The following is a 10,162-nucleotide window of genomic DNA, read 5'->3' as shown; positions in this document are numbered from 1 at the left end:
GGCCGGAAGTTTGTCCCCCCGTTGACACTCTTTCAAAATAAGTGCACGAGTAGCGTTTAGAAAGTCTACATCGGAATGTTTTCAGAAAGCATGCGCTTTATTTTGTTAACTGACCTGCTATTTACGAGTCCGCAAGATTATTTAATGTTAAAAACATTTTCCCCACATTCCGTTTGCTTTACTTAAAGAACCTGCTGTCTTTATCGGTTTACGGAGGAGAAACTATCCTCGGTGACTACAAGAATGATCAGACAGGGAGTCTTAATAATGTTGTAGGATTTATCTTGGCTTTTGCTTGAAAAATTTAATTTTTCACAAATGACAGGACCATTCAACAGGCAGGGGGCATCAAACGTATTAAATGTAAAATTCTGGGTTTTTGATGTCTGACACCAAGGCACTAAAAATCTATTTTCCCCACCTCTGCTGAGAAGATTACATTTCAGTCCCCACCCTCTTTATTCTCCCTCATGCAAGTCCCCCAATTTCATGGAAGCGCAGCAATAAAATATCAGGTAATTTTAAGATGCCTGGGTTCCATCACAGTGCCCGCTACATCTTCTTTGGCAAGTTAAAAGGCAGGTAGAAGTTAAGATTTAAGTTAAATGCGTTTCGAAATATACAGGAAAAGCACAGATAATACTATATGAACAGTATTCTACTACTTCTTTAAATCTATGCAGTCCCACCACATTATATAGCCGCCTATTTGCATTTAGGAATTAATTCCTTTCTGCTACTGCACTTTGTGTTCTCGGTAGAAAGCCTCGGCTAATCCTTTATTAAGCCTGGGCTTGTAATGAAAGCAGAGAAAAAGTCACAGTAACATCTCAGGCTGGCTAAGGTGGAAAGAAAGGTTTAAAAATAATAATCTCTTGCTCATAACTATAAGACATTCAATTAAAAAGTTTGATTTTAGAGGACAAACACGTAAAAGAACTGCATCGTTTATTGCCGTTTTCAGCATACATCCAACACCCCTATGAATTTTAGCTACATGAAGCATTTACATTACAAGTCGTTTGTCGACAGAGTAGTTTAAAAATTAGGATTCGCTTTCTTTACATATGATACAATTTGCACAGGTTAATAAATATCAATACAATCATGTCAACCTTGGAACACACAATCTAAAACGACAACCCATAAAATTGTGTAATATTCACAGCTCCAAACAAGTCATAAATATAGCCTCTGACATTTCTACACTGTAAAACAGTGCCCACCTGGATTTGTACAGTTGGCAAAGAGGCCTACGAGTCCACCAAGGATGTCCAACGGATAAACCAAACCAATATTCTCATTCAATGTAGCTTGTGCAGTTCTTTAGGGTCCCATTTATGTGTAGTTTGGGGACCTGCTGTAGAAAAGTGTTGTTTTAAAAAAAAGAGCTCCAGTGGAAAACACAGATGTGATTATTGGATACCTCAAAAAAAAATCTAAACAACAAAAAAATAACTTAAGTTTATAGAATGGAAATGAAAAGGCATCTTTTTCAGAGCTAAAGTATTAACACTGCAGTATATAGTTGTGTAGTGTTCTCTCTTCCCCACAGAAAGTCCTCCCATACTAACAACAGTAACATCAGGTCGTTAGTAACATCCCATTGTTAATACAGTCTATCCCGAGGATTGTTTCTACTGTTTAACAAAGCAGGAACCAAAATGTGAACAAATACTTGTAAACGTTAACGGTCAGTGTGATACGCAGCCAACGAGAGCTCACAGAGAGGCCCGTCATCATCATCAACTCATGTGAAATGCTTAAATATTTGCATCCAAGTCTTCTATGTGCCTGAAGCCATAATTCCTGACATGCAGTGGCATGTATGCGAGATACAAAAGAGATATGCGAGATAATGAGATTCTGGGCACTCTCCTGTGAATACAAATAAAATTAAAACCATTTTTTTTAACTGTTAAAAGCAAAACATGATAATAAATACATAAACGTGGACATATTTAATGGATTCATAGTGGTGACAGACTCTGCAGGGGAAAAGGAAAGAAAACAACAACAACAACAACCCTGGAGCATTTTATGATGCATTTGTGGTTTCTGAAGGATGCTGATGTGAGTTTGTCACTAGGGAGAAAAAAGGCAGCTTCAGCAGAGTCCGTTCTACAGTCGGACTGAAAAGAGCGAGCTAGGAGACCTTGCTCTGACATTTAAAAACACACCTCTGCAGCACTAAGACGAGGACCCTCATCTACTGATAATGGGACTCGATTACACCCCTCCCCCCCTAATTTTTGTTTTTACAATTCCTGTACATCAGCAGGACCAAACTGCATTCTTCCCTTTAAATAGTCGATAACAAAGTCTTTAAACGCTCTCCTAACCCCCGCCACAATTTTCAAGGTTGAGATGTTAAAGATGTGAATATACACACCATGTCTCCACCCACAGACTGAGACAGCAAACATAACTGCAAAGTGATTAACATGTACTGCCTTCGGGCAGAGGATATGTAAACGCTGCAGACTGCTCCAACATCACAGGCAGCCGTAGTGTACATATCATGTTGTTGGGGTTCTTCACACATTCGCTGCTCTAGGTGTGACAGTTTTAGGCCAAATGCCTGTGTCAAAGTTCAGCAGATATCTCCACATCAAAGACGCCCACGTGAGACTGAGACCGCGACCGCCTACGAGCGGTCAAAAACTTGACGTGAAATGATTTCCCTCGCATCAAGCCCAGTTGAGGTTAAAGCCTTTAGAGAGCATAACAGCCTCCAGGTCCTTGTCTTCCTCCTTCTCTCGAAGTCTCTGCTCCTCCAGGAGGGCGACCAAGGCATCTCGTTGCTCCACCACTTCCAACATCTCATTCAGGATCTGCTTCTCCTCAGCTAGTTCCTTCTCAGATTTCAGGTGGTCTGAAAGAAGCCCGTGCAAATTTGAAAACAAAGAGACGTTATGCAGATATGAACGCTGGGAGCTCATTTGTATAGTCCGTCAGCTAATTTGCATTCGAGCATTCACCTTCCACGGCCATCCGTTCCCTGAGTTCCTGCTGCAGTCGGCTCTGTCTGTCCTCCAGCTCCAACTCTCTGGCACTTGGGGACAGAAAGTAAGAAGGGAGACTGGCTAAGTTAGTGTCACTAATGAGCTATAGCTTTCAACATTTACATTATTCATCAAACTATTCATTTATCTATGTAGCATTTCATTAAAGAATATACTATCTGGCTGAAAAAAAGACGGGCTATTAATCTAAAAGCTTTTAGTAAGCAATGATGAGATGATACTGGATCATTTAAGGGCCAAAATTAAAGCAGTAAAGTTGGTTTTCCTACATTTTTATAAATGTATTGAAAAAGTGGTCACATATCAGCAGATGAAAAATAAGTGACTTCATATCAGCAAATCAACATCACACTCATAATATTACTATTTATAAAATAAGGAGGTAATAAATCTCTTCTTCTGTTAAGAGAAACATAACTTATAAACCTTAAGAAAGACATTATATTACATATTTAGGCATTTATGATATTACACTTATAAAGTAATCTGACGCTGGAATTAGGGCTGCCACAAACGATTATTTTGATAGTCGACTAGTCACCGATTATTTTTGCGATTAGTCGACTAATCAGATCATCATCCATTGGACATAAAACGTACAGCTTATTGCACCAGCAGCATCTGCTCTTATATAACTATCATTAGCTTACAGCTTTAAGTGTTTAAGGTATGTGCTAACAAAAAAATAAAGACAAGATGATATTTTATTAAATTTTAATGAAATTTGCAGATTGTTTCGGTGAAGTTTAATAAACTCCTTGCTATCTAAAATATAACAGGACACCGGAGTATATTCTGGAGCATCTCACACTTCTGATAATCAGCTGTCTGCTTGACGTGTATTCAGTTGTGTAAAAACTATAACTTTAATCTCAGCCAAACCGATTTACTCAGGAACAAATAAAATACTGAAAAAAGCCAAACAATAACATTTTTAAGTTATCTAAGTGACTTATATATCATGTTTAACCTGAGTAGTGAAAGACGGCGGTGGGTTTGAAAACGATTAGCGGGAGTCCGGTGTTCTCACGGCTCTAGTTAGCCTAGCCCCCGGCTAACTATCGAGCTAGTGGGTAACAGACGTCTCCGAAAACGTCGGAGCGCTTTTGAAAATATGTGGTGTCTTGATAAACTGGGCAGATACTTGAGGTTTACACAGCTACATTCTCGCCTGAAAATATGTTAAACGTTTATTTTGTGACCCAGAAAGAATAATAAGAGTAATATTAAAACTAACTAGCTGCCGCCATTGTTGGAAACTGAGCTGGGCTGCGCTATGAATTCTGGGACAGCTTCTTCTTCTTCGGGGTTTAACGGCAGCTGGCATCCTTGTACATGCAGTGCTGCCATCTTCTGTTTCAGTCCGTTATTACACTCTTAAATCCTACTACTTATTCCTGCGTCTTTTGTGATCTTACAAAGCTTCAAACGATGCGTCGACTATTAAATCAGTCGTGACTAGTCGACTAATCATGGCAGCCCTAGCTGGAATGTATTTTGATCACCTGGCAACCTTCGGGAAGACTGGCTGCAACTTTTGGTTTTTTTTTAACCCAACTTAAGGGTAAAAATAAACATTTATGACAACATATGTGCACTGGACTCATTCAATTTATAGATGCATCTTGTTAACCTATGAAAATAAGATGCTAACTTAGCACACCACCCTCTCATCCATGCACGGTCACTTCTGAAAAGAAGGATACCTTTAAAACTGTAGTTCCCGAACCAGCTGGTGAGAAAACAGTGACGTGGTCTGTTATTTACAAACCTATAATTTATAATAATAATTTATTATTCTGGTCACTGCTCTGAAGTTTCTCACCAAATACTGAAAACAATCACAGTCCAAGGAATTGGATGATGTCTGGTCATGGCCACGTTGTATTATCCACTTACTATAAATCACTTTATAAGACGTACCCTTAAAATTAACCACTGAGTTCACCTCATCTCAGCCTCATCTCAACTACTGACATTTTCTAAAGATTGGTTTTCCAGCTGTACAGTGCACATTAGTGAAATTTGCTGTCATACATGTACCTACATAAAAAGAAGAAGCTGACATATGAACCAATGACAACCAAGTTTTGCATCTTGGACATTAAAAGTATCCAATCAGCTAACACATTTGGGTTTTTTTTCCAGTGCACTTTTCAGTAACACAAACCCTGCAATTTCTGCAGTCTGCCTTTGATGTCGTTCAGTCCCATTTAACTCAACTTAAGTTGGTGTTAAATCCAGAGAAATCCAAGTTCATGTTATTCTCAAATGGCAAAGAGTTGTTAGCTAAGATTAAAACAATTCAAGGAACTGAAATTGAAATGGTCACATCTTACAAGTATCTAGGGATCATTATAGATCAGAATTTGTCATTTAAGACTCACATTCAAAGGCTTGTGTCGAAGTAAAAACTAAAACTAGGTTACTTTTTTAGAAACCAATCCTGTTTCTCTCTCCAAGTGAGAAAACATTTGATTCGTGCAACCTTTTTACCTTTATTGGATTATGGTGACCTGCTTTTTATGAATGCACCTGCCCACTACCTAAAGAGGGTGGATACTGTGCACCATTGTGCTTTACGTTTTATTACTGGCTATGGAAATCGTGTACATCACTGTTCTTTGTATGCTGCTGCTAAATGTCCATCTTTGCACATTCGCAGACTCTCCCATTGGTTGATCTTTATCTATAAATCTCTCCTTGGGCTGGTTCCATCTTATTTATGTGTTTATATGTGTAAAAACCACAACCAATACAGCCTTCGTTCGAACAAAATCATACAATTGATTGTCCCAAAAATCAGAACAGAATTGGGGAAAAAGGCTTTTAAATACGCTGCCCCTGCTTCCTGGAATAATCTGCAGGAGGAACTGAAATGATCAGAGTTGGTTACCTTGGGAGAGTTTAAGTCTGTCTTAAAGGAACGAGAGAACAGCTCTTTTACTCAGTGTGATTGTTTTTAATGTACTCTTAATTTGATCTGTTATTGTATATTTTACACATGTTGGTATGGGATATTGTATTTGTTTTAATGTTATATACCTATGTGATATGTGACTTTTGTTGCCATGATGCCAGGTCTCTCTTGGAAATGAGATTTTTAATCTCAATGAGATTTTTTACCTGGATAAATAAAGGACTAAAAAAGGAATGTACTTACAATATCATGAGTTCGGACTCGTAGCGGACTAGGGCATTTTTCTCCTGCACCAGCTTGAACCACTCTTGCATTAGTTTCGGATCGTCTTTCTTACCCATACCTGGATGGAAGGAGGAAGCACAGAGCAGCAGTGAGACTCCAGGTGGCTGCGGCACGACGCTCATGTCACACAGACGAGGACTGACACAGGCAATGCAATGACAGCCAAGCCGGGATGTCCTTACAGAGGGATGGTGAGGTGGAAGAATGGATTCGACATCAACGTGATTGGCCGTGCCATACCTAACGATGGCACTCAGAAGGTGAGGAGGAGCTACGGGACTCGAATTTGGCACGTGTGCACATAGAAACACACACAATCCACATACAAACGCATACAGACGATACCTGTTGTTGTGAAGCTGAGAATTTGTGTTACCCAGTTTGGTCTTTTCGACAGACGTAGCTACTTTCTGAGCAACTCCTATATGTTTTTTTGCAAGTGTGAGCAATAATAAAAAATTCACAAGTCTACCAATCAATAGTTAAGATATTAGAGAGAAATAAATCCAAGGACCTATGGAAATATTTCATCTTCCCCTGTCCACATATCGACCGACCAGCTGAAATGAAATCCTTTCAGATCCTATTCATGCTCGGTGGTTTTACGGGTACAAAATAGGTTGAATTATTCTGCAGTCTTTACATATTCAATAACGTACTGAAGTGTTATAGGACTTATCACTGAGACCAGTAGAGAAGTTGCCTCTATTCATCCTGCTACAGAGACGAGCATATTTAGTGCTGCTGGCATCATGCATTGCAGTCAGAGCGCAGAGCAGCTGCACACTTCTCCTGTAGTCCCACTCGACTATGCAGAGAAGACCAGTGTATGGGGCATGCTTAGGAAAGGTCTGCTGCTGGGGCGATGCACCCTTTCATTTATCTGAGTGCAGCAGGTGGAGCCAAGCGGTCTTGATGAAACACCAGAAGGCGAACCTTGATGCAGCGTGACGTACTTAGCTGGGGAAGAGGAGGCTCTTGCACAACGAAAAGAAAAAACATGGTACACACATAAATAGCATGGCTGCGGTCTCGGGCACTGGCTGCTGCTAATTGACAGACAAGGGACAGAGAGAGAGGCAGAGCTGGAGGAGAGCTGCTCACACTTAGAGCAATGCAACATGAGAAGACAAAAACATGAAGCCTGATTTACCAGACCTATTCTACAATGGGAGCTTTTCTTCTTCCTTAACTACTTCTGTCTGTTCCACTGACACCACCCTTCAGCCAAGGCTCCCATCACAAAAGAAACAAGGACAAAAACAACATGCCTTTCTTTTTGGGGGGATTTTTTTCTCTTCACATGGATTGAAAGCTTCACTGACTAGTGTTAAAATGCACAACCAAACCATGTGGCCCACTCATGTTTAAGACTTACATAAGGCTGGAATTTCACAACAAATCATCACACCATGCAAGGTTCTTGCTGACAGGTGTCAGGAGGTCATTGCTCAGTTTGAACATTTTATGATTGCATGACATTGAAAAGATTTTATCAAAGGATAAGCCAGAAAATCCAACCAAAACATGCTGGTTAGAGTCACGCTGTGGCTGAGTAGTTACTAAGTTACTGCAGTAGTGCTTAGATGGTCTAAACCAGCGGTCTCCAACCTTTTTTGCGCCATGGACCAGTTTATGCCCGACAATATTTTCATGGACCGGCCTTTAAGGTGTCGCGGATAAATACAACAAAATAAAACTAGTACTGGTACCAAAAAAAAGAAAATTTATTCATAGCACACGTGAAAAGACCCAGGAAAACCGAGTAAACAATAAAAATGATAACAAAATAACGCTGAAAACCAATAAAAACCCTGAAAACTATACATTTCACACCTGAGCCTCAACTCTCGCGGCCCGATACCAAACGACTCACGGACCGGTACCGGTCCGAGGCCCGGGGGTTGGGGACCGCTGGTCTAAACTTTCTACATTATTGTATTAAAATAGGTTGAAAGGTGATTTCTTTATTTAAAAAAGAAAAATGCACCACAGTCTTCAATATTCTGTTTTTCTGATATGGCATTATTACGGCCATTACGGCTAGCAAAGAAGTATGCTATAAGCTAAATCTTGATATTAAATTACTCCCACGGTAAAACACCTGTTCAGGACTCGAGGGAACCCCCCTAGTAGGAGCAGAGATGTGTTCTGGTAAACTATCCAAAATGATATACAGTGGTCCCACGATAGGTAAAATCCACGAAGTAGCCAATTTTATTTTTTTACAATTATTATAGATGTTTTAAGGCTGTAAAACCTTTCACTACACACTTTATATACTTTTCTGAGACAGACATGGACCTTTTCACACTTTTCTCTCTTGTTTAAACTCTCACAGTTCAAACCTTTGTAGAAAAATAAGTCCAGTATTAAAGAAAGAAACCAAAGGCAGCCACGGTTGCCTTTGATGTTGCAAAACGTTTCATCGACATTGTTGCGTTCGTTGGGGAGAAAACAAACATACCGTACAGCACTTCAGAGACACGCTGCTAGCGATCGAAGATTTATGTATATTTGACAAGCTGAACGCGTTCTGTACTGTACAGGAGACACGAGATTGGCTGTAGGGGTGGGGGAAAAAATCGATACTGTGTAGTATCGTGATATTTTGTTTGCTAATAATGTATCGATACAGGGACAGCAGAAATTGATATTTTGTTACAAAAAAGGTTTTTTTTTTGAGCAAGAATCCTGACCCTGTCCAAATGTGTTTAACTTGTTTTTGGCAGCAATAAACATGACAGTTTACTTATTTTAATTTAAGACATGTTTTATTTTAATGAAGTTTAAAACTTTTTTATTTAATGTAAAATTATATTTTGTTTTAATTTACTTTCAAATTCTTCAGTTGCTGAAGGGGCTGCATAGTTTTCATAAACTGCATAGTTCAGAATAGCTATAATTGTACCAGATGGTTGATTCAGTTAAGTTGGACTAGACTGTAATACAAACCGTTCAGTTTGTCAACAATCAAACTGAAATGAGAGAAAGACTGAGTGTGAGACTTTGATATTAGAGAAAATGAATATTGATAAAGTTTACCTTTATGTACAGAATCTGAATATCGCAAAATATTTTATAAAATTGCAATAATATCGTATCGTGTGTTAAGTATTGTGATAATATCGTATCGTGGGATGTATGGTGATTCCCACCTCTAATTGGCTGTAGACCAATCAGGACGCAGAAGACAATACGCTGGAAAAAAAACAACAAAAATGCAAAATTGAACCCCCCCAAAAAAAAAAATCTGTAAAACAGCGAGGCTTTGAAAGGTGAACGGCGTTACGGCGAGGGACCACTGTATACTTCTAACAAAATTATTTTTCCCCAACATCAGCTTCAGCGTGATGAGCTCCTTCATATTCTGGAGAAACCTACTGAGCCTAATGTCACACAAACAGTTAGGAAAAGCTGGGAGGACAAAGGGGGGGGGACCAACGACGTAGCCCATTTCTGGAGATCCTTACGCTTGCAGGTAACCTGCCACAACTGGCAGCAGATGCAGCAAGGTTATGTTACCTTCAGGGGAACAGCAGGGGCAGAAGGAGAGCGGTCTTCGGCGAGGCATCCCCACAAAGGGCTCAACTTCCACAAGACAGAGGGGAAAGAGCGTGAGGGAGTGACGCAGGTGGGCACATTAGGAGGGGGAGGTAAGAAATAGTAAGAATGGAGGAAATAATGTGGGAGGAAGAAAAAACAGACATGACAGAGGCAAAGAGGGTAGAGGACAAAGAGGGTGCAGGAGGAAGGGGATGGAGAGGTTCGAGGTGAGGAAGAAAATATCAAAGAGAAAAATCAACAGGGGACAGGAGCACTGCGATAGAGAGACAAATCACCTAGAGAGAGGAGGTGGGAAGAGATCAGCTGTGTGGTGTGAGAAATGAAAAATATGGGATAAAATAAGAACAGAAAACAAGAGGAGGGG

The 10,162-nt window shown here is 39.9% G+C and overlaps 1 protein-coding gene and 1 long non-coding RNA gene across 4 annotated transcripts in view; one reads left to right on the top strand and one right to left on the bottom strand.

Annotated features, from left to right (window-relative positions):
- LOC146515877 (uncharacterized) overlaps positions 1-10,162 on the top strand; it is a 331,877-nt gene that overhangs the window by 258,582 nt on the left and 63,133 nt on the right. The gene's annotated exons all lie outside the window — the stretch shown is intronic.
- mical3a (microtubule associated monooxygenase, calponin and LIM domain containing 3a) overlaps positions 932-10,162 on the bottom strand; it is a 98,450-nt gene continuing 89,219 nt past the window's right edge. For all 3 annotated transcript variants that reach the window (XM_085165057.1, XM_085165058.1, XM_085165059.1), the window contains 3 exons: positions 6,190-6,289; positions 2,982-3,055; positions 932-2,875 (listed from right to left, as the gene is read on the bottom strand). In XM_085165057.1, coding sequence (XP_085021183.1) covers positions 2,691-2,875; positions 2,982-3,055; positions 6,190-6,289 — 359 coding nt within the window. In that variant the 3' untranslated portion in view covers positions 932-2,690. The remainder of the gene's footprint in view (positions 2,876-2,981; positions 3,056-6,189; positions 6,290-10,162) is intronic.

Source organism: Neolamprologus multifasciatus, chromosome 7 (genome assembly GCF_963576455.1).
Source record: "Neolamprologus multifasciatus chromosome 7, fNeoMul1.2, whole genome shotgun sequence".
NCBI classification, from domain to species: domain Eukaryota; kingdom Metazoa; phylum Chordata; class Actinopteri; order Cichliformes; family Cichlidae; genus Neolamprologus; species Neolamprologus multifasciatus.
The sequence above is the reverse complement of the archived record's forward strand: the minus strand, read 5'-3'. Positions and strand labels throughout refer to the sequence as shown.